Source organism: Corvus hawaiiensis, chromosome 5 (assembly GCF_020740725.1).
Source record: "Corvus hawaiiensis isolate bCorHaw1 chromosome 5, bCorHaw1.pri.cur, whole genome shotgun sequence".
Classification (NCBI taxonomy): Eukaryota; Metazoa; Chordata; class Aves; order Passeriformes; family Corvidae; genus Corvus; species Corvus hawaiiensis.
The window spans coordinates 52035063-52058515 of NC_063217.1; the positions used below are offsets into that span (position 1 = coordinate 52035063).

The following is a 23453-nucleotide window of genomic DNA, read 5'->3' on the forward strand; positions in this document are numbered from 1 at the left end:
GACCACAATACACAAAAGACACTGAGTGGTTAGAGAATGTCCAAAGTAGGGCCACAAGGATTGTGAAGGGTTTTCAGGTGAAGCCATGTGAGAAGTGGCTGTGGGCACTTGCTGTATTCAGCCTGGAGGAGACTGAGGGGAGACCTCATTGCAGACTACAGCTTCCTTGTGAAGGCAAGGGGAGGGGCAGACACTGATCTCTTTGTGGTGATCAGTGACAGGACCTGAGGGAGCGGCATGAAACTGTGTCAGGGGAGGTTTAAGTTGGGTATCAGGAAAAAGTTCTTCACCCAGAGGGTGTTTGGGCACTGGAACAGGCTCCCAGGAAAGTGGTCACAGCACCAAGCATGATAGAGTTCATTAAGTGTTTGGACAATGCTCTCAGGCACATGGTATGACTGTTGGGCTGTCCTGTGTAGGACCCGGAGTTGGACTCAATGATCCTGATGGGTCCCTTCCAACTCAGCAGATTCTGTGAACCTATGTATAAGACTAATCTTATGAGTTTTTTTATTAATAAAATATAAGAATTGTTGACATCAATTTTCCAAGGTTTGAAAACTTGCTGCAGTATATGCTCACCAATTAAAAGCCTTCTACATACCACACATCAGTAGTGTCAGTGACATCACAGTGGACATATTCCTATTGGTAATCAATAGCTAAGCAAGATATAAAAATCCTGCTATGTAAACTTTTTAGATGAATAACTATTTATCTTGTCCTTAATTTTTTTATAGAGAGAACTTGCTCGAGGTTGTTTCTAACAATTAAAAAATATTAACTTTAATAGGATTAAAGAAGTCTATTTTCTATTCGCCAAAGTTTTGTTTAATGCAGCTGTAAAAATGTGGAATACTTAGGCTGTGTCACAAAACACAGCTGGTTAGAGGATGAAGTATCAGTTGATAATGAAAGAAGATAACAAGATCAAAAATTAACTGTGTCTATTTTGGCCTGAGATTAAATATTTTCAAATCCTATTCAACTATTTAAAAGGAATGTCTCAGCATGCTGTCCCATTAGATCACAGAAATGCCTTACATTTCTACATTACAAGAAATACACAAACGTACTTTATCTCAGAGAGGATGCAAGAATCAGTAGGTTTCAGGGATATTTTAAACCCAGTTAGAAGATGGTCTCTTCAACATAACCCCAATATGCAAATTGAAAAAATGTAATATAATAACATAGGAGAAGGTTAAAAATTAGATAATATGGCTTTTAGTTTATTAAGACTACCAGCTGAGAGGAAGAGCTTATAAAAATCAGAGATTTAAGGTTTATATTGATTTTCTGAAAAGGACTTTGCTTTCATGGAAGTGGCTCTTTATTTTCCTCTAAAGCCTGATATTGCCACTCCTATTTCCTCTCCATTTCTTCCCTGTTCTATCTGCTCTTGCATAGCATCTCTGAGATCCGTACTGAGACCTTGCCTTCCCCACTGTGTTCTTCAGACTGAGCCCCGCTTGACTGCACATTCAGTGGTCTGAACATTTTTTGGCACCTCAGCTCCCAGTCTTGCCCTGCCTCACTTCCTAAAATCCAATTTTCATGTCTGCCTGTTCAGCATTTCTTGACACAAGGTCCTTTAGGCAGCCTACCTCATGTTGTAGATTTCCCACTGCAGCAAAGCCAAATGGCTAATTCTTCCACTCTGTCTCTGGAAAAGCAAGGCCCTCCACTTCCTTAGAGACAGGATTGCCATCACTGAACACTCTCAAGCATCTCAGCAACAGAAACAACTTTTAGGACCAATAGCAAGGCATTGCAATTAATTGTGTTCTGACTACATATGCAAGGATATTTCTTGTCTCTTTTTCTGTCAGTGAAATATTCTCATTGCATATAAAACCTCATAGGTATTTAACTATCGCACCTTGACAGACTTCTACTGAGCACACGTGAAGAGAATTTTTTTTAACAGTCCAATTTCAAAGAATTTTCATTGACTAGAAAAAGGAAATAATTAATTTTATTTGGGCAAAAGGCATGCAATATTTTGGATGCAATATTATTGTTAAGAAAGTTCTAGAAAATACTGTAAGTGAAATCAAATTCTTCCTAAACCAACAAATAAAATCTCACCCTGCATGACAAAATGTTATTGTCACTAAATTAACTACTTAAGGGTTGTTAGAAGAAGTGAAAGCGAAGAGAGGACCTGCTCAAATGAAAATATGTCTGAGTTTTCTTTTACTACCCCTTATTTCTATAGTAGATTGCTTTAGCACTGTTTTCCCAGGCACAGAGGTTCTTGCATGACAGTAGGGCTTATTTCTTGCCCGATCTTTCCTCTATTTGCTGCCATTTTCCTCTTTTCTCAGCAACTCTCTGTCTGGTAGGTTATCTGTACAACTAGTAATGTTTTCAACCCTCCTTTTTCATGATAATTTTTATTTCATGTTACCCTGAAGCCTCTTTGTAATATTCTACTAAGAAAGAACTGTGCAACTGAGGCATGCAGACAGCTGAAATACAAGTGCAGTTACGGGCTCAGTCTATTAAGTTAACTTGATGTGACAAGTTCAATGTGAAGTCTTTGGGGTTCATTTGAATCACCTTTTTTTTTTTATTTTGTTTTGGGTATTTGTTGTTGTTGTGGTTTGGGGTATTTTTTTTCTGTAACTGACCATAAATATCACCAGAAATGAAATTTTAAGTACACAATTAATTGTTCTCACTGACTTTCAAAGAGATATGCTCTAGCATCTTAACCTAAAGAAGCTTACTTTACGAGGGAGACACCATTACATAGGTTAAAAAGGGAGGGGAGACACTGGATGTTTGTATTTAGCAGAGTAATGTATAACACATAATTGAGTGAATTCTGTATCCCTTATCTTTCAATCCAACAAGCAATGTGAGACTGTTGGTTCCAAATATGGTGGATATGTAACTATTCAATACCTCTAACATTTGCTATAAAACCTTCTGAGTATTACTTCAGTCGGATCTGATGGGGGAAGGGGAGGGAGAAAATAGTCTATTCAAGCTGTCTTGAATCCAGGGAGAATGTATGCGTTTAAAAAAGAAACAGGTGGTATCTATAGCGAACTAGGTTCTTCTAATGATGTATAGAACAACTCTTCTGTTAAACTGAGATGCTTTGGAAAAACAAAGCTGGCAAACAATTCTTCAGACACTATACATTCCCAATTTATATCTGGCCAAGGGACTGGATTCTCCTTTATTTACCTTAAGGTATAAAAACTACTGATCTTATTTAAGCATCACTGATATATTAGAAGAAAAATAAAGGTCAAACTGAGAGACTCAGATTCATTTAGTCATAAAGTCTGAGTCATATAATCTCAAATTTATATGCACTGAAAGTTTTAAGTATTATGTAAATACTAATAATTAAGATTTTTATGAAAGAGTTACTCCTTCCTGATCACATTTCTTTTGTAGTTTATATGAAGTGTTAAATATCAACTTATAGTATTGCTTACAATATTTACTTTACCATTTTATTTGTCCAAGAGTAGACTGATTTTTTCACTATAAAAGAAGTTTTTTACAGTGCTCATTAAGTGTATTTTTAAGACTCCAATGGAAGCTCATTATTTTTTACTACTATGCTAGATAATTCAAAACTAAAAAAAACCTTAGATTTTAATCGTAAGTCAGATTTATATATATAAAAATTGCATACTAGCAGAAAATATATGAATTGTTTTCTAAAAATATATAGCTGTACATAAATGGAAACCAAGAGAGAACTTAAAATTTAATTACATTGTTTTCATTGAACCTTCATATTAGATCTTTGTGATCAACGTAGTCTCATTATCCCATTAACCTTTTGACTGACTCTCCAGTTAATACAAGTATCATTATACTAATTAGTCGTTATCATAGCTCCAAATACTGACCATCATGCCTGTGCTTAAGAAGATTATTCCTTAGAAGTACAGGTCTAAACTGTGGAAGAGCTGCTCATCTGACCTTTAATCTCAATGGATTTAACTCCATTTATCCACAACATGCACAGAAAATAATCCTACTGCTCAAAAGGCCTCCTTTTCCTGTTTCTTGCTCCCCAAAACAGCAACATCCAAAATCATTTAGGAAGGTATCATTCCAGTGCCAGCTTTTGGAATAGCAGCAATCTGAGGTTTACAGGGTGAAAAAACCAGATGAAAAAACCCAATTTCTTGGCAGACACTTTATCACCAGAAAAATCTACATTTGTCCTCCTTCACGTCTCTCAAATTATATTTCTTGATTTTCTAGTCTTGCAGAAAACCTTCTAAAACTTAAGTGGAGTTTTGCCTCATTATGTGCTGAACTGAGTCAAACATGAAGAATCCTAGTATTTTAACTCTTGCTATGCACCTCTGGAGGATTATTTACACATTGGATCGGTAAGGAATGTGTTGATAAGAATATAATTTTGTTGATAATTTAGGGTAAACCAGACCCTATAAAACAGCGGAGAATGTTGTCCAAGAACCTACTAATGTGTTCAGCTTGCCAACCACACTGCTATGTATGCAGGAATTAAAATATGAACAAACTTCACTTCAGTCTTCTCACTGGTTTAGCCGGTACTTGCTACCCGGCTTTTCAAATGACAGAAAATAATCCCAGAAGAAAAAATTGGAGGAAAAGATGTTGATGCCATGTATTAGCTCAGGGACAACACTCTATCTACAATGTGTTGTGGGTCAGGAGGGGAAGAAGTTGGGGAAAAAAAGCTGAGATATATGGATAGATAAATCTTATAAGCCAGCTTCCTGGAGAAATGTAACAGCAGAGACAACATGTTTATAAAACTGCAAACAAGCACTAAATGTCAAAGTAATTTAAAATGTGAAGATATTAACAAGAGAAAAGGGGAAAAAGTCTATTAAAAGAAGAATGAATCATATTAAAAGCCAAAATAATCTTGGAAGCTGTATTTCATATGTATATAAATATAAGAATAACAGAAAAAATTTCAGCATTCTTGAATGAGATGTCAAAAAAAAGTCAGCCTAATAAGGGTTTATGCAAGTGATTAATAACTAACAAAACAAAGAATGATTGTAATAGCAGTGGCCAGGAAACTAGGGCTAGAGTATGCCTCAGGAGAGAAATAGGGTCTCTTAATGCAAAGCAAATTTGGAGAAGATTGGGGTCAAACATGATTCTGGATAGGATTAATTAACAACATGGAATGACAAACACTGGTAGTTTACTGCAGAAAGGGAGTCTTAAGAGTCAAAGATAAATATGAATTGAAATACCATGAAAGTACTCAAAGAAAAAAAAAAAGACATTAAATCTCAGTGGTGATAAAGCATACCCTTCATCACTGGAAAAGAACTGCTTAAAATAATTTAGGAAATAAATTGCATATAGGAAAAACAGCTAGGACAGGGTACACCAGCTCTAGAGAAGGTAAAGGCCTGTCTTCAGGGCACGACTAACAAAACAGTTAAGTTTTGTCCAAGTACAGAATTCAATGAAGTGTTACCTGGAACTTGAACAGATGCAGGAAAATATAAAAATCAAGACTTCAAATCCAGGTGCCTCAAGTTAATCTACTAAAATCATGGTTAGATTTCAATATCATAAATGTGAATTTAGAAGCCTGCATCAATTACAGAACCTTCTGGGAAGTGCATTCTATTAATCTTATACTCAACAAAACATTCTTAACTTTAGAAACTTACACACTTATTTTTCTCAATGTGTTCTCCAGGTTACTAAATTAGTACCCAAAACTACTTTATCTGTGTATACATGCATATATAAACCACTTATTGTTCTGCATAACATCACAGGTGCAAAGCAAGTCCTCTGGACTATCTTTAAACCTTTTAATAGTTATTATTGATATGGAAGCAATAAATTAAAATTATTGTGTTCCATTATTTTTAAGGTTACTTGAAGGAGAACACTGAAGAAAAAATTATATATCTTTTTCTATTAAGCTGTAACACAATACAAAAAAAAGTAAAACAGCAACAACAGATCTGCTTAACAAAATCCAAGTTTCTTATGGACTTGATAATTGGAACATTTTTCCTTACCAGTCACCTGGAGAATATGAGTTTGATAGAGCTTATCATACCCATCAGCAAAGCAGGTGTAATTTCCCATATGAGTTGTGGTAACCTTAGTGATGTACAAGGACCCATCATCTCCAAAATCCTACCAGGAAAGATTAAAAACAAGGTTATCATAATTCAGCCCACATCTCTACAGTAATTATGCTCGTCATCTTGGCAACAAAGCTGTGATACAAGTATCAGACATCACAAATATTAAATCAGAATATCTGACAGTAATCCGAAATTCAAATATTATACTTGTGAATGGTGGAGTTGTTTATACTTGCTACCTATATTGTGACTGTAAAAGAAAACACAACTTTTATATTAACAACTAGTTAAACTCTGCAGAAGCAATATGTTTATTTAGCTATGACAGTTATTTGCAGAAGAAAAGCTGTTGAGGATTGGATCCGACCAGAGGGAAAAAATAAATCTCTGCAAAAATTAACAAGTTAAATGACATCCTGTGGAAGTGTTGTCATCTTCTGTAATGAACAGACAGACCAAAAAAAAAACCACCTCATTTTTCTTCAATTCTTCTCATTAGATTCAGGGATACATTGCAGAAGCACTACTGCTGTAAACTAATTTCAGTGATCTGGGATTCCTGAAAGCAAATGTTTGTGGTCAAGACTGAGGCAAAGCAGGCTTTTAGTACATCATCGTCTTCTACGTCTTTTGGCACTGGGTTCCACGCCAGCTCAGCAAAAGGCCCATATTTTCCCCTCTTTCTGTTGCTGCTGATACAGTCCTGAAACTCTGTAGATCTTCGTGACTCTCACCAGATCCAATTCTGGGATGACTTTTTCTTTCCTTATCTGCACATTCAAATACAGTCTCCATGTTCTTCCTGGGTCACCTGCTGTTCCTTACACCTTCTTCCTTTTATTTGAATTCTCTCAAGAGCTCATTGTTCATTAATACAGACTTCTGGCTGCTTTTGATTAACTGTTCATTGCAAAAGCCTGTTCTTGAGCATAGAGGAGGTCATCCTTGAAAATCAACCATCTCTCTTAGACCCCTTTTTCTTTCAGCAAGATCTTCTATGGGATTCTTCCAAGCACATCCTTGAATAGGCTGAAGTCTTCTCTCCTGAAGTCCATGGTTGTATTGCTTTTTGCCCTGCTGTCTTCTCTTAGGCTCCTCAACTCTGCCATCTCATAGTCACCACAGCCAATGTTGTCCTCACCTTTGTATCTCCAACCAGTTCTTCCTTATCAAGTTTCTTCACAAACTTTGTAACCTCTTCTATAAATTCCTCAGTTCCTATTGAAGACTTTATCAAAAGCTTCCAAAAACAAAAGCTTCAGCTACAATACGTCGTTCAGGAAGTCCATAAGTTGCACAGTAAAAGAAATTTGATGGAAAATATTACTATGTGCTGCCTTATTCTTACATTCTATCCTTTGGATGTTATCAATGACAAAATACTGGGCTACATTAACTTCTGGTTCATTGTGACTGTACTTGCACTCCTCCATGATCTTACCTATGGCTTTTCCAATTTATTGAGGTTTATTTTTTTTCAGTTCTCAGTTTCCAGTTTTTGTTCTTACCCAGAGAACATAATCTCATATTTCATTCAAGATTACTTTCACTATAACATCTTGAGTCTTTTTGTAGACTGAAATTTAAACATGAAAACTGAAGCATCTATGAAATTTCCTTTAATTTCTCAGTTTTCTTTCTTTAAACATACTCAAAATATTATTCAAAAAACATATGTCTCTATGTATTTCTTTCTTTTTTTCATCCAAAGATGTTTGGGCAACTAAATTTCACATTTGCACAACTCTGTGCTTACAATGATTCTGCCAGTTGTTCATTGGAAGAAGAAGACAACCCACCTAAAAATTAACCTACCTGGTAATCCTGTCAATAACTTGTCTTTCTTAAGATAACTATAGGTTTCTATATTAGCACTTTGGTTACACAGAAAATATTTCTACCAAATCTTCAATATACCATTGCATGTTACCACTGCAAAGATCAAAAAAGGGACCCTCTTTAAGACTTTTTATGCGAACCAATACCATTGGATTTCCCTTCAGAATAACCCACACAACTAACTTCAAAAAACTTCCCTATTGGATGTTCTGATCTTTATCTCTTTCTAAAATATATGACGCAGAAGATCAATTTACTTTTCCCCTCTTACTAGCTGAACACATGTTTTCAAGGTGCTCCTCTTTAACAACATTTTTAGTGGAAGATGAAAGAACAGTGATTCAAAAGAGCCACACTACAGGTACTTACATTTTATCTGGAAAATGGATATTGTTATTGCTGTCTAAAACTTTTTGCCTAATCTCTGCCATATGTATTTGTGAACAAAATAGGGCATAGGATGGAGTGTATAAAAATTCAGCTGCTACAATGCAGTCTGGAGACTGGTTTACTTTACCATTCCTTATGCTAAATTATTAGATATTGCTTTGAAGCACACTTACCTGTTACAGCCTTTTAACTAGCTCATTGCAGGATATGATATCTTTAGGTACTATAGCTATTTTCTAAGTAAACAGGTGTCTGTGTTACGGTTTCTCCCTTCTTTTTCATAGAAACAATGGATGAAACATCCCTCTGAATATTTTACATTAGTATCTCAATAGAATTCACACATGATGACACTCAAGAGAGTTAGAATTTTATGGATAGCGTTTTTTGTTGGTAGTGGTGAGTTTTGTCTGGTTGGTTGGTTTGGTTTTTTTGCAACTACAAAATAAATGTCCCTAGCTTATTGTTATACCGAGTTCAATGTTTGTTTTGTTAATTAAAGCAAACTACTCAATACAAAGTGAACTTAATGTGGTAAGCAGCATTTGAAAATGGATGGTGAAGTGCAAAGAGAGCTATTTGACATTGCATGTTGACAAGCATTTAGTGCCTTATTGACTAACTCACAAACTAAGTAATTAAAAAAAACCTGTATCTATACTGACACACAAATATCTTTGACACAGAGCCTTCAAACATCAACAGCAAAAAACACAGAAAAGTGGTTTTTTACCTTTTGGAAAATATATTTGATGACAGTAAAAAAATTGCTACAAGCTCAATTTTTGTTCTCCTACTGTTCAAATAGAAATGGCAAGGTACTTTTAAAATTACATTGAGAAACCCTAATTATTTTTGTCATACTTAAAAAGATAGAATTGAACAATTATCTTAACAATGATTCCACTGCAATTCTGTTCTCCTGAAGAACTTGACATTTTACAAATCATGATATATGTTATGAGTCATGAGTAAATTAACATGAAAAGAAAACTTTAATTTGATAGTGAATCTTTGCTTTGGTTTCTTACTGCTTATAAAACAGAAACTAAAGGTGATTTTTGGTTCTGAATCAGCAATTATTTCCTTGGAGTTTGTAACTTGCTTTCATATGCTAACACTTTCCATATAAGAGAATTTACGACCATTTGCCAGTACTTCTTCATTAAAAGCTATAGAAAGACTGTTCCAGCTTCCTCCCCACAGGAGAACATACAATGAAATAGACTGCTTGAATTTGTTCATCATCACAGAAGCTAGAAGTGGTTTTGGTTTTGCTTGTGGCGTTTTGTTTTTGGTATTTTTTCCCAGCATTTGTTGCCAATATACTGCTCTCTTAAATAACTTTTTGGGGTTTTGTGCTTTGCATAAATAATAATAATTTTAAAAATCCAATAAAAAAAAGAACATAGGCTATGTGAACTGAAGATGTGAATTCTTACTTACATTATCCTCAAATAGAAAAAAAAATAGTTTATTGTGTCCTTAATAAATGGAATTAGCAAACATCAAATATTTTTAATTCATAGCTTTTCATATTACCTTTATTTCTATTTGCAGTCTTTAACCAATCTACAACAAAGGGAAAAAAATATATTGTTTGGTCTCTTTTTTACTGATGGTTAGCAGAGTTATCATAGTTCAATTATAATGATAACAAACTCTGGGTGGGGGAATTTCCCTTCTTTTTAAAGGAAAATCTTGATTTTCTAATGGGAAAAGTCAAAAACCACCAAATCATCTGTCTCTGAGCTGATCAGGTAGAAAATTTGAAGCTAAGAATTAAAAATTTTATTGGTTTCCTAAAGGAAAGCTGGATCAACAATTGCAACCAAACAGATATATCCAGAACAGCAGTTGTTTGCTTGTAAAACACAGCCAAGATACATACCCCCCCTTATTTCCTGTACATCCCTCCAAGCTTTCTGCATTTTATTTCAGTCAACTCATAGAAGTACCAGTAATACTAATGTCCCATTCTTGCTCATATTTTACATACCTTTCAGTATCTCTAACTTCCTTTATTACAAAGACACAGAGAGTAGATAACCTTTTGAGGGTTAACTGAAAACATTTTTTAAAATAATCATTTATGTACGGTTGGTTTGCCAGATAAAGTCAGCTCAGGCTTTTCATGCTAATGTCAATGTTACAACTCCTATTTGCCAAGTAATCAGTTTCTCTGTTCACATTGGCAAAGCAATGCAACTCTGCAGTTTGCTATGGACTGTCAGAAAGAAATTATATTCCACAAAGAAATCTGAAAATAATTGCACTTGGCAGAAATCCAAGATGGTTTTTGAAGTTTGCCTTCTAGATTAAGAAGGAAAACAAAATCTACATTTCATAAGGACAAATTTTGCATGCCTTCTCTCAGTCTCATATTTTAAAGCTGCAATAAGAATAAATCATGATCTAGCGTAAGTCCACTGGCTGAAGAATCATCCTGACAGAAAATTGCAAATCATGCCAAAGCTTAAAGAAGAAAAGCATGCAGTCTAACATAAGCACTAGTATAGTATATGCAGTAGAAAGCGACAGGATCTTAAAAGAAACTCTGCTCTGAAGAATGTAATACCAGACACCAATTCGTGACTATTAATGCAGGCTAGTTTTAGTCAAAGGAAATTAATCCTCCTAAGCTTCTTTTACAGTCATTTGAGAAAGCTCGGGGTAGCAAAATCCTTTCATGGGACCGTTCAGTGGATCTGTCATTGCTCACTGTTTTAGCTGCCACCCACCTCTCTCTGCTGACCATGAAAACAAACTTCCTAGCTACAATTAGACATTCTAAGCATTCCATTGGTTCCTCTTTTCTTGACACTGGAGAGAACAGAAAGAAAAAAGCAAATAATGACTGAACTTTACAGGCTGTGTTTCATTACTGCAAATAGCTTTACTAGCCTTACTCTGCTGATGACTGGGTAAAGCGGTGATCATTTGGTGAGTAATTCAGAACATCTAACTAAATCTCCAATGCTGAGAAAGTCTTCATGCATCCTAAGCCTGTATTACAAATGGTCAATGCAGAGGTCAGCCACTACTCTTGCTTCCTAAAATAAGACTTTGTAATGCATGAGCCCAGGCTGTTAGCTGAATTGAGCAGGATTTGGCTGTATGCAGCAAATCTGAAAAAAAGGTTATTTCTCTGACTATAAATGAACATACTAATACTGTACCTGTTTCGATAATTAATTAGATAGGTATGATTTTCCCTTTATTCTCTGGGATACAGTAAGGGCTGCAATTTCACTTCATGAGGAAACAGTAACAGCTAATAAATGGTAATATCCATTATTCTACAGAAAACACGCAACTGATTTGTGCTTTTCAAAAAATGTCTGTTGATTAAAAATTAATTTTGCTATTTTGAAATCTAATAATGTTCAAGCCTCCTAAGAACCTGAAGAGGGATGACAGAGAAAAGTGACATAAAATGCCTCAGTGCTAGATCACCACTGAGAATAATGACTTCATTTGATACGTAGATGTGTAAAGAGAATTTGGATTTTTTTTCTTGTTTATGGCAGACACTAGACATAAGTGAGAGCTTTTCCAAAGTACTAGAGCTCTTGAGGCTTGCCATAAAACATCACTAACCTTTTACTTCCCCAAAAACTCTGTAATTTTATGCTATCTTGCTATGAATCTGCTATAAGGACTGCAAATTTATTTAGACATTAAAAATCTCCAACTGAGTAGATGCAGTATATCTTAAATGGAAAATTCAGCATGTTCTGATACAGCTGTCTTTTTTATTGCTTCATATTACATAGAGATCTTCAGAATGACTCATATACCATTTAACTTTTACTCCTTTTTAACAAAACAAATTGTTATATGTTGGGGATCCCCACTGCAACAGTTATATAATCAGATTTAATCAGATAAATCTATTTGACATTAATTTCTCATATATTTTTCAAGTTCACCTCATAACCAATGAGATGAATAATAATTACCCAATTACCACAGTTTATTATCATTCCCCCAAACGGTTCTTTTTTTCTTTTTTTTTTAAATCAGCTTTAATTGTAGATGTATTTATTATTACACTCCAAGCTAGCTCTGCAAAGGGAAACTAGCTTTGCACTATGCAGTTTACTTGGATCATATTCCGAAGGTGTCTAACTCTTAAGAGGCCCAGAGAAGCAGAAGTACTGATGTCATTTACCCTTCAAATTTAGAGTTAAGTTTAGAGTTAAATTTGTGGAATAAGCTTTTAGCAAGAGCATCCCCATTTGTACCTTCCTTCTTTAAAGACATTTTATTTGTAGAAAGAGTGCAAAGAAGTCACTGAATACTTCCTAAATTTTTCTGATTCTAAAAATATCACACTATATAATTACACTGTGCTAAGATCTAATATGTTATCAAATATTTAGATTACAAATTATTACGTTCTAAATTTATAAAGTTTATTAAAGTTTTTGATCTTCCTATTGCATAAGACACTGGATTTCAGTTTTAGTCTCATGAGTCCAAACCCCTTTTCTTATGTTGAAAAAAAATCATATATTTTGTTCCTGAACTGCAGTCATCTTAAACTAAAAGAACTCATTTTATTTCATACAAACAAATTTCTCCAGACGTTTCTTTACAAACTCAAGAGAATCTACAAAAAAATACTAAAGAAAACAAACAACCCTTAAATTTTTGTATTACTCAAATTTTCATCCAATTATCATCTAGTCCATCCCATGTATTTATGAACTATCCAGGAGTGAGACAGACAAGTAGGAAGAGTGCCTTCAAGGTTTATGCAATCTACAAAAGCCTTGTGGGATAAACTTTGGTTTGTCACAAACTCCTTAATGTACATGTGATAAACCAATAAACAGACTCAAAAATACCTTTTCAAACAACTTTCAAAGATCTTGCAGATAAAACTACCTAAACCAAAAAAGATAGACATTGGTTGGGAATCCCCTAATATGTGGCAGCTGAAGAGGATATATGGGAGAGAAAAAAAAAACCAAAAAAACAAAAACCTAGTACCTTAAAATGATTACAAAATCAGAATGATTCACTTTAGCTCATTCTTAGCACACAAGGGGGGAAAAAAGCATATTATAACTCTAATAGTTTTCTTCAAGTTGATCTCTCATTTTAAACACAGCATTAATGTGTGAAGTGAAGACAACAGTAGAAAGAAAACAGGGCCAGTCACACATTACTTGGATTATAAATACTATGCCACTTGTGCCAGTTTGTTATCAAGTACGTCATATAACAAATGGGCACATATATACTTAGATTTTGAACGTAATTCCCATATGAAACATTTTTTTCAACTACACACGTGATTACATACAACAAAGTGAGTGACATCCATTCTCTATCCATCTTTTGCTCTTTTCTTATAAAATCAAAATATTGGCAGTTTGAATGCCAGCACAGCAGCTTCACCTAAGGGTTTAGCCAAGATTGACACACTCAATACTTCTGAAATATTTTTCTTAGAGCCTTTTAAATAAACAGCAAATTCCAGTCAACTCGAACTGAGCACTCAGTATGAGCTGGAGTACTACAAATAGATGCTGAATTTATGCTAATAAAATACTGAAAGCTGAGACAATTTACGTTTAATAACAATCTTAGTTATCTAAGCATCACACACACACTGTCTTTGCTAGAAACACTAATAGAACAATCCATGTCCATCAGTCTAATTCTTTATCACAAGAAATCTTTACTAGGCATAATTGATTCCTTCATATCAATGAAAGAAAAGACACTTCAAGGTCATTGGCAGCAACCTTTTACTGTAACCACAGAAACTAGTTATGCAGGAAAAATTCTTTGGGTTTTGTTTTGGAGGTAGGGTTTTTGTTTGTTTTGTTTTCCCTCTCTACAGAAATGAATTGTGATACTTTTTAGTATCGCCTTTGTATTGTCTGGTTCTGGTTTCTGGTCAGATTAACTGTAGGCCATTGGAAGAACATCCTGGTATAAAACAAGAAAAATTACAGTGTTCAAAAAGTTTTCAGTAAAAAACCAAAAATTTTCAGCATATGGTGGCACTGACAAACATATTTTCTAGAGCTGTACCAAGTATGACTTCTGTCCTTTTACTGATATGAAACCAAGATGTTATGGTAAGCCCACAGGTATCACATATTTTGATGGCTGTTCACAGACAAAGACAATAGCATAATGCTGAATAACAAAATCTCATTACTTTCTACACATTATTGCCAATAATATATTTCTGTTTCTTCTTTCTGTTACATCTCCTTCTGTTACATATCTTTCTGTTACATCTAGGCTGTGTTTGAGTCACAAAATGAGGTTGGAAATTCGCCATTTGAAAAGGGATTGTGAATAGTCATTATAAATATTTTCTGGATGCTATTAACAAATAAATCTTGCTGATATTTAGATGCTTTGTTCTTATTAAATGCTTATATTTGTTATACATAGAAAGTTTACTATATCCTGCTACTTGCAGGTAAACTGTGTGTATTTAAAAGCAAAGTGCCTAATTGAGGTACATGTGTTTCCTGTGTTACAATAGTTCTAAAAAACAATTGAACACAGTACTGTCAATTGCACAACTAAAAATAAGACCATAAACTCCAGTTAAATTAAATGCTTATACAAAAATGTATATGCAAATGAGAGTATCACACTGAGTCATGACCATATTCCTATGCTCTCTTTAAATTGAGCAACAGGTTCTCTCTTCTGTGAGACATCCACTACTTCAATTTTACCACTGCTCTGCCAATCACAGTAAGAAGTTCTCTTCTGTTGCAACACTAGCTAACTCTTTATTAACACACCTCAAATTTCTACAAGATGTACCGAAATAATTTTCCTTCTCAGTACACCATAGTTGTTAATATTTGTCTCCTGAAATTAATTTTTGCTTTTCTAAGTACCGCTTTCTGTAATGGGCCCAAAATTATTTTAGAAGTGCACATCCTTTACAAAACATGAAGCTATAGACACTATATTTTCTTTTTTTCACCCTTGTTCTTTGCTTTTATTTTCAACAATGGGACAGCACTGTCCATTGGAAAGATTCTATGTTACTGTCACCATATGAAACTCTATTACTGAAATACCATAATATGATCTTTTTCTTATATACAGTGCAGCCTTACTTTGGAAGACTGAAATGTACAGTTGTTCTTTTTCTCTAGCTAACCCTTGATTTCTATGATATTTTACTCCAGTCATTAGCTGTTGCCAACTGATCATAGAATCCATGTCAGAAATAAGGTTTCTATTAATACAGAGGGGGGGGAAAAAGGCAGCTTTTCCTTCTCTGTCTTCCTTTTGAAACATTAATTGTTCAATAATCACAGGTTAAACTTCAAAGACTTTTTCACGAATGAATTTCTTGTCTGATGTTAATACTAATGTATATAATGTTAAAAATGTGAAGGCAAAACAGGATTTCAGTTGTCTTTCATTAACTATAAGTTACAATAGTAGGAACTGCACAGAATTCGTAACACTTCCCAAATTGCTACACAAAATTTTAAATATCTTGTAGACAAAAGTCATATGGTATTGATATTTTACTGTGCCAGAGTATGGCAATTCCACTTGATTTCTCATTAACACAAACAGGTCTGTAAAGACAGACTCTTGCCTGGAAGGAGCACAAATTCTACAAAGGAAGGCATGGCTTCCTCCCAGTTAAGTAACAGAACAATTGAAATAAAATGCTTAAAAACTGTTGCTATTAAAATTCTTAAGAGTAAATGGACACAAAAGTTTGCTTTTAAACCAAACAAGGTAAGATACTTCAGATGAGAGTGATAAGAAAGTTTCCTTTTATTAAGGTACTCAGAAATTTATTTTCTATGTAAAAAAAAAAATTCTTTTTCCTCTTCAAGATTTCAATTAAGTATCTATATGCAAATACTTATGATTTGAAAACATTAATATATTTTCCTTAGAAAGTTCTAGATGGAAAATGTTCATCAGCAAAACCAAAACATATTTAGTAGGTACTTTAAAGTAACTGTCAATCACTTCTATCTCACTTTACCCATGAAAGTATAATAAAGAATGCAGATTCAGTGATTCTCTGTAAACTCACCTGAATTTTCCTTACTCAAGGACAATTTTTTACGCCAAACCCAATTAGGTATTATTTAGAAGCGCTGTTTCAGCTTCCCTACTTCTGTTTGTAGTTTTAAGCCAGGCATACACGAAAGGAGAATCAGATGGACATCACTGATGGATCTGTTTCCCAAATCATACTAAATTAGGAAATCCTTTAGTTTATTTTTTCTCTCCTTTTGAACAGAATAATGAAAACGCTCTGCCATGGATACAAAGGCTCTTGTATATACCCAAACAGAAAAAGTTCTGAAACTTTTCAAAAGGAAGCTCTAGATTATAAAGAATGCTATGTAAGAATAGTATAAAAATGAAAAAGAAAGGAAGGAAGAATATACATGAAGGTGATAAAATTAACAGGTGAAAGAGAAATCAGTCTGAGCTAAAGTAAAATTAATTAAATTTAGATACGAATGGTATCAGGTATATGAGTAGACAGATCACTGACAAGTTTGATTCAGAGAAATCTTAGATATCATAATTTGAAAATCATAGCAGATATATCCTTTTCTGTTGTTATCCAGTCAGAGTTCACAAAGTGATCAGATTTGGTCTAGATAAACAATTTGCTTCATGTTCACTTTTGCAAGTAGTGGTACCAATTATTTTTCAGATGGGTAGCAATTTTCTTTCTGAGTCAGTACTGAGCAAATACCTTTGTACACTTCTGTAGTATTTTTTTTTTTTAATTATTATTAGTTTTGAGAATATATAAATGCCAGTTGAGCCAAGTTCCCAATAGATAATTATGCCCTATGTATCCTAATTTTTCCTCCTGGGCTGCTTGTGATGGCGGGCCAGAAAGGGTTTCTCTTTTTTTTTTTTTTTTTTTTTATTTAAGCAATTGTGCCTCTCTGTTCAATGAAACAGACTCCTGGATATCAAAGCACTTTTACTGCTGGTGATATGGCCCTCCTATTTAATGTACTACAGCAATGATTGGAAAGTCAGGACTGTGAGCCATAGGAGGCCATTATTAACAAAGCATCTTTCTCATGATCTTAAGAAGGAGTGACCTTTACTGCTAGCTCTAGCATAGTCTGGGTTGCTCTTTCAAGACTTCTTTTCTAAAATAATAACCTGAAAAGCTTAGTCTTCTTTATGTGTATTATAAAACCCTTTCTCATAATTCTTCTGAAAGCTGTGAAAAGCATGAAGTCTACAAGAGTAACAAAACTACTGCAAAATGACCTGGACAAGTAAGGAGAAATAAATATGTAACTAGTAATAAAATTATTCAGAAATGATCCTGTTTTTCACCCAGTTGATGGAATATATATAGCAAAAGAAGTGAGAGGAGTAAGTTTATAACCGTACATAAAAATCAAACTGCAATTTTTTGATGAGCTAATCGGAAATTAATAGCACAAACTGAATTTGCTAGTAACAGCAATACTGAATGCAGACATAACCTGCATTTCTAGATACATATACAGAAAAGTGTGGGATATGCCCAGCCACTGAAAAGAGCAGAGAAAACAGTGAATTTGAACTGAAAAGAAGAGGTTGAGGAAGAAAGATATTATGGGAGTGAAAAAAGATGCTTAAGAAGTTTTAGAAGTCATCTTATGACACAAAATATAAACCAGCTTTCCACTAATTTTAAAATACAGGGAAGATGGGCAAGAGTGAAAAAAATGTGTGATAAAAGTTCTGGTGCCTGAAAAAAAAGGAGTAGGAGTTACTCCTAAATTCAAGCTCCAAATGTACTTGATAGACAGCTGTATGTGCAGCTATCCTGCACCACCTGGATTAGCTTTGGGATGTTCCTAACTGAGCACGCTGGTCTAAGGTGCAGAACAGTACTCCCATCCATTTGCCCAAATTTCATCTTTCATTATTAATTATCAAGAAGGACATGGCAGAAACTAAATTCTCCTGAAAAAAAGATGAGAACTGAACAGTAATAGATGTGATTATTATACAGTGGGGAAAAAATATAGCTTTGGAACTTTAAAATATTTTTTACACCTTCTATAGTTATGACGCAACAACAATGGGCCTTGCAAAATATTACATGGCAGGTATGCATGCCCTCAAGTAACTGAGCCAGGTATCTGTTCAGAGAGCTGAACTCACAAGACCAACAAGACCAAAAATGGCTTTACAAAATCAGTTGGCATTAGATATGCTATTATTAAAGGAACAAGGGAACTGCGGAATCTTAATTCATTCACAATGCAACATTATCAGTTGAAGAAGCCTGAGCCAAAATGAAACAAATCACTGATCAAATATCAGAGCTCTTCCAATCACTCCGAACCTAAGGTTGGTGCCGTGGTTGAAGTCCATATTCTAAACCTTGTGACTCATGGGGCGGAGGCAATGTCTGTAATGATGATTGGGTTGATGATTGCAACTGCAGCTACATTTGTAATGGTTGGGATAACTATTGTACACTGTATAATTGCTTGTGTCATTTTTCTGCTGCTTCTGTCTTTTCTCCTCTGACTTTTCTACAAACACATCGCCCCGCTGGACAACCTGTGAAATGAGAAAAAGGTCCCAGGAAGACACTGTTTGAGCCACAGGGTGATGTAAGAGACTTAAAGACCACAATTGCCTCAAACATTGTCAAGGCCACAGAAGTGACTTGCCATAAGATAAGTCACCACAGTGTGAACTTGAGATAAGGACAGAAGACATGAATTTGCAACAGGAAGGCATTTATTCCAGGCCTAGAGGAGTTGAAGTGTGGTTAACACATCCTGGTTAATGTATCCAGACAAAAATTCCCACTGTGGCAAACTGTGAGAAAGGAAACAACTGCTTATACACACGCTACCCCAAGTTATGGGAATATTTGTGACCACCCATGGATACCCACAACTTGGACTGCATAAAAGTGGTGCCTCCAGAAGGACTACCGAGAAGACCAGGGTGAAGAAAGACCAATGGGATGCCTCTGGATCCACAGTGTGGTGACTATTTTCTGCTTGATCTCTCTCTCCTTCTCTGCCCCCCCGCTCCTTCCTATTTCTTTCTATCTCTGTACCTCACATTTACTGTTAAATAAAATCCGTAGTACTGATTTCAGCATATGGTCTCATTTGACTTTAATTCAGGCAGAGGCATCTCTCAACTGGATCATAACAAGTGGAGTAGAAAAAAAAAAACAAAACAAAAATGGTATTCAACTCATGAAATAGAAAAGATAATAATACATCCTACTTAAAAAAATAACTGTGTAACAGATAAAGGGCAATTCAATATAGATAAAAATAGAAACATGCTGACTTTGATGAGTCACTGTTAATCAAATCCAACCACCTCATCAGAAAAATCAGTAGAAAATATCTGAGAGAGATGTAATGTGTTTAAGAGGTGTCATAAGCATAACATAAAAGGAAAACGTGCAACTAGGCTTTCAAAGTGAACCTCATATATATAAGAAGTTATATATATATATAACTTCATATATATATCCTGGTTGTAACACACAGAATACCACATCGAAGATCACACACTGAAATTGCTGCACTGAAATTTACTGGTAAAAACTCAAAATAAACTGATCAGGATCCAGATTTTGTACAAACTGCCAGCTTTTTGCCTATGGTACTACAATTGAACAGTTTAATTTGTTCATTGTTGGACTATGAGTTACTGACTTCCAAAAAGGAAGAGGTTAGGAGCATCACCTCTGAAAGGAAGTAAGCTCTGGTGCTCCCTTCATGTCATAGGACCTCTACACTTTCCCTCACACAAGCAATAAGATGGCCCCTTGGCAAAACTTCAGAGAGGAGAAAAACTTCCTCAGGAATGAAACAAGAGCATGCAGAGCTTGCTGCAGCAAATCAGAAAGTGAGTGCATTGACTGCAAGCAGGCATTCCCTCTTTTAGGACATTTGAGAAAAAAGAAATAGGTTTACATGAATGTTTAATATCTTTTTGTCATGGTTTAGGTATGGTATTCCCTAATTTAATGTTCTTAGTGAAACATGCCAAACCATGTGGAGTTCAATCATGCCGCCTCCCCCTGCGGCAGCCTGGAGAGGAGAACTGGAGAAATTCTCAAGAGGGAAAGATCATGGGTTGAGGTAAGAACAATTTACTGGAAATAGCAATGGAGTAAGACAACAAACAGTAACAGCAACAATTCTAATGAAAGATTATACAAGAAGAAAAGAAGTGAATGATTCATACTTGATTGCTCACCTGCACCCACAGAAACCCCCCAAAACACCTGACTTCTCCCTTTGTGACTCAACTCAGTGGGAAAGGGAGCCCTTCCCCCATTTCTGAAAAACGACATGAGGCGGTATAGAATGCCCTCAGAGTCCCAGACATGCTCCCTTCCTGGCTACTGCAAAAATTTACCATGTCTGGCCAGAGCCAGGGCACTACTTTCTTCTGACTATTAATTTTCTCTTTCTTTAAATTTAAGTCCCCTAGTTTATATCCTAAATCTTTTTTTTTTTTTTTTTTTTTTTTTTAATTTCTAAGAGTTGTTTTATCTGATTTGGGGAGCAGATAAAAAAGATTGAAGAATATTTCCCTGACATTTATGGTTCACCTGGGACTCTGTTGGAAGCAAAAACACACAAGCACACAGACACAAATTTTTCTCAGACAGGGCATTAATATTTCTAACCATCATATTAAAGTCATAACTGTGTTGTACTAAGAACAATTCAACAATGCATAAAGAGAAGCTTGTATGTGGGTCCATACTATCCCATGGGAGAAAACAATGTTGAAAGGAATAATTCATGAGGTTCTCCTGACATTTTTCTTAAGAATAATAAAAGGAACAAAGGATGAGAAGCTGGAAGAAAAAGAAGAGGTCAGATGTCTGGAGTCCTTTCTAGGAAAGGTGCTTAGTGTTTTGGACAATCTGGAAACCTTTCTGTCAACAGTTGCTGATCAGAACTCTACAGAATAGAAGCTATCACATTCTTCAGAAAATGTTAGCTTTTAGTGGCATTCTCCTTTACAGTGTTTTGGGTTGTGTTTTTTCTTTCTGGACGAAGGGCAAATATGTCAAGAAGAAAACGCCAGCTGTCACCAAAAAGTGACAGTTTTAATGTGCAAATTAATTCTACCAAGCTAAAGAAATGAGAAGTTTTGAAAAAAAAGATAACCTATACATAACTTCAAAACCCCCAAAATGGAAATATTACATGCTTTCCATGAAGGCAGCCTAAAGAAAGATATTATGAGCTTTTACCAAGAGGAAGAAGTTGAATGACACTATTTTGGAAAGTTATTGTTAAACTTTGCATGTGGACAAATCTCAGTAGATCTTCAAAAAATGTAAGAAAAGGGGCCGAGATCTTATAAGTGTGATTGCTCCCATGTACAGGAAAGAACCTGAAGGCAAAGGTGGAATAAAATATCAGAAAAACAATAAAGTAAAATAAGTTATGAAGACTTTAAAAAGTGAATGAATTAACACTAAAAAAGTAATACGTGTTGCATTTGGGAAATACATCTGCTATTTTTCATACATGGGAATTATTATCTCTAATGAATAGTAGGTTAGATAAAAACAAGAGGAAAGTGGAAAGGCAAATATTAAATTTAAGATGCAGGAAAACAGCAAGCAAAAAAAAAGCCTTTATATATGTGTACTGAAATATCAGCAAAATGCCCTGTGATATCAGTTCTGTAGTGAGTCACAGCATAATTATATTACAATTTAAGTAAAATTTGCAGAGGCATATAATTTTTCATAATTTCACTCGGATGCTAATTATCCCTGCCTCCCATCAGTTTCAGTAAGAGAAGGACTAGTAGCAAGATGCCCTACTTCCACAAATAGTAGTTATTAGTACCATAAGAAGAGTTGAGTAGTACTAAGGACTTATAAAATTATCAACTGGATATTACCAGTAATATTACTAACACACGCTTTGTAGAACATTTTTAAATGCACCACTTAAACACAAATTTCTATTTTCATGCTTTGAAAGTATTTCTTAATATTTCTTTAAAATGTCTTAGAGTATACAAGACATTAGTCATTATCAAGACTCATTTTTAGCCACTCCACAGCTGACAGCTTTAGAGATATATCTTGTACACTTTCAGTAGAGGAGTAGAGTATTTAAAAAACAAAAATAACATAAATTGAACTATCAATTTCGGTTTAGACCTGGATTCCTTTCCTTCTTGTTGCATTTTTCCATTTGACAAAACACTAGGACATTATATTGTTCTGAATTTTCCCCTCCTCAAAGCAAATAGCTTAATTCATATTGAGACCTGGATAGTTGCAAAAGCTGAATTTCTAATTATGAGCACTTGCTATGATTTACAAAATCCCATTGTCACTACTGCTTTGTCTGACTGGTTTCCTATACATGTGCTGACTTCCAGTTATGTTGATCTTTGATGCATTTTACTGAAAAAACCCCATAACCCTATCTTCCCAGGCCAGTGTTGGCCTTGTTATTTTCAGAAAATGTACTGCCCTTTACACAATATTATTAGTCTTGAGATGCACAGATGTGGTTCTTGTATAACTGAGTAAATTAAGAATTCCCAGAGTTAGGCAAACATCACTGTAGTTTAAATATAGCCATAGTAAAACCTGGAGTACCTGTCTCTGGGGACATCTTATATTATACAAGGAGTATAGAATCTAGAAATAAATTGAGAGAGATCAAATCTGTGAAAACAGTGAAACATAAAATAAATTTTGAAGAAAAGAAGGTCTGGGGACGGATCTAACTCAGTGTCTTTCTGTCCATTATTTTGTTGTTTCTTTTTTAAATCCAGACACCATTAATTATTTCTTCCTCTCTATTTTACTTTATCTGCAAAGACAGATTAATATTCCACATATATACATATTTGAGCTCTATTAATTTTAGTGCCTCACTCTGTGGATATTGAATCTGACCTCTTTCTGTATCTGAATCGCAATTAAACTGTTAATATTAAGGGACTAAACTGTAATATAATTTTTGCTTAAAAAGAATTCCAAACATTCCTGATTGTTTACAATTTTCTTAAGCTAACATACAAATGATGAATATGGTCATCCTCAGAATTATGCACTCCTGTCACTGGAAGCTTTTACTCCTTTAAAAAGTCTTACTG

At 34.7% G+C, this 23453-nt stretch overlaps 1 protein-coding gene across 2 annotated transcripts in view; it reads right to left on the reverse strand.

Moving 5' to 3' along the window:
• FSTL5 (follistatin like 5) overlaps positions 1 to 23453 on the reverse strand; it is a 277053-nt gene that overhangs the window by 64277 nt on the left and 189323 nt on the right. For both annotated transcript variants that reach the window (XM_048304427.1, XM_048304426.1), the window contains exon 8: positions 6027 to 6147. In XM_048304427.1, the coding sequence (XP_048160384.1) occupies positions 6027 to 6147 (121 nt within the window). The remainder of the gene's footprint in view (positions 1 to 6026; positions 6148 to 23453) is intronic.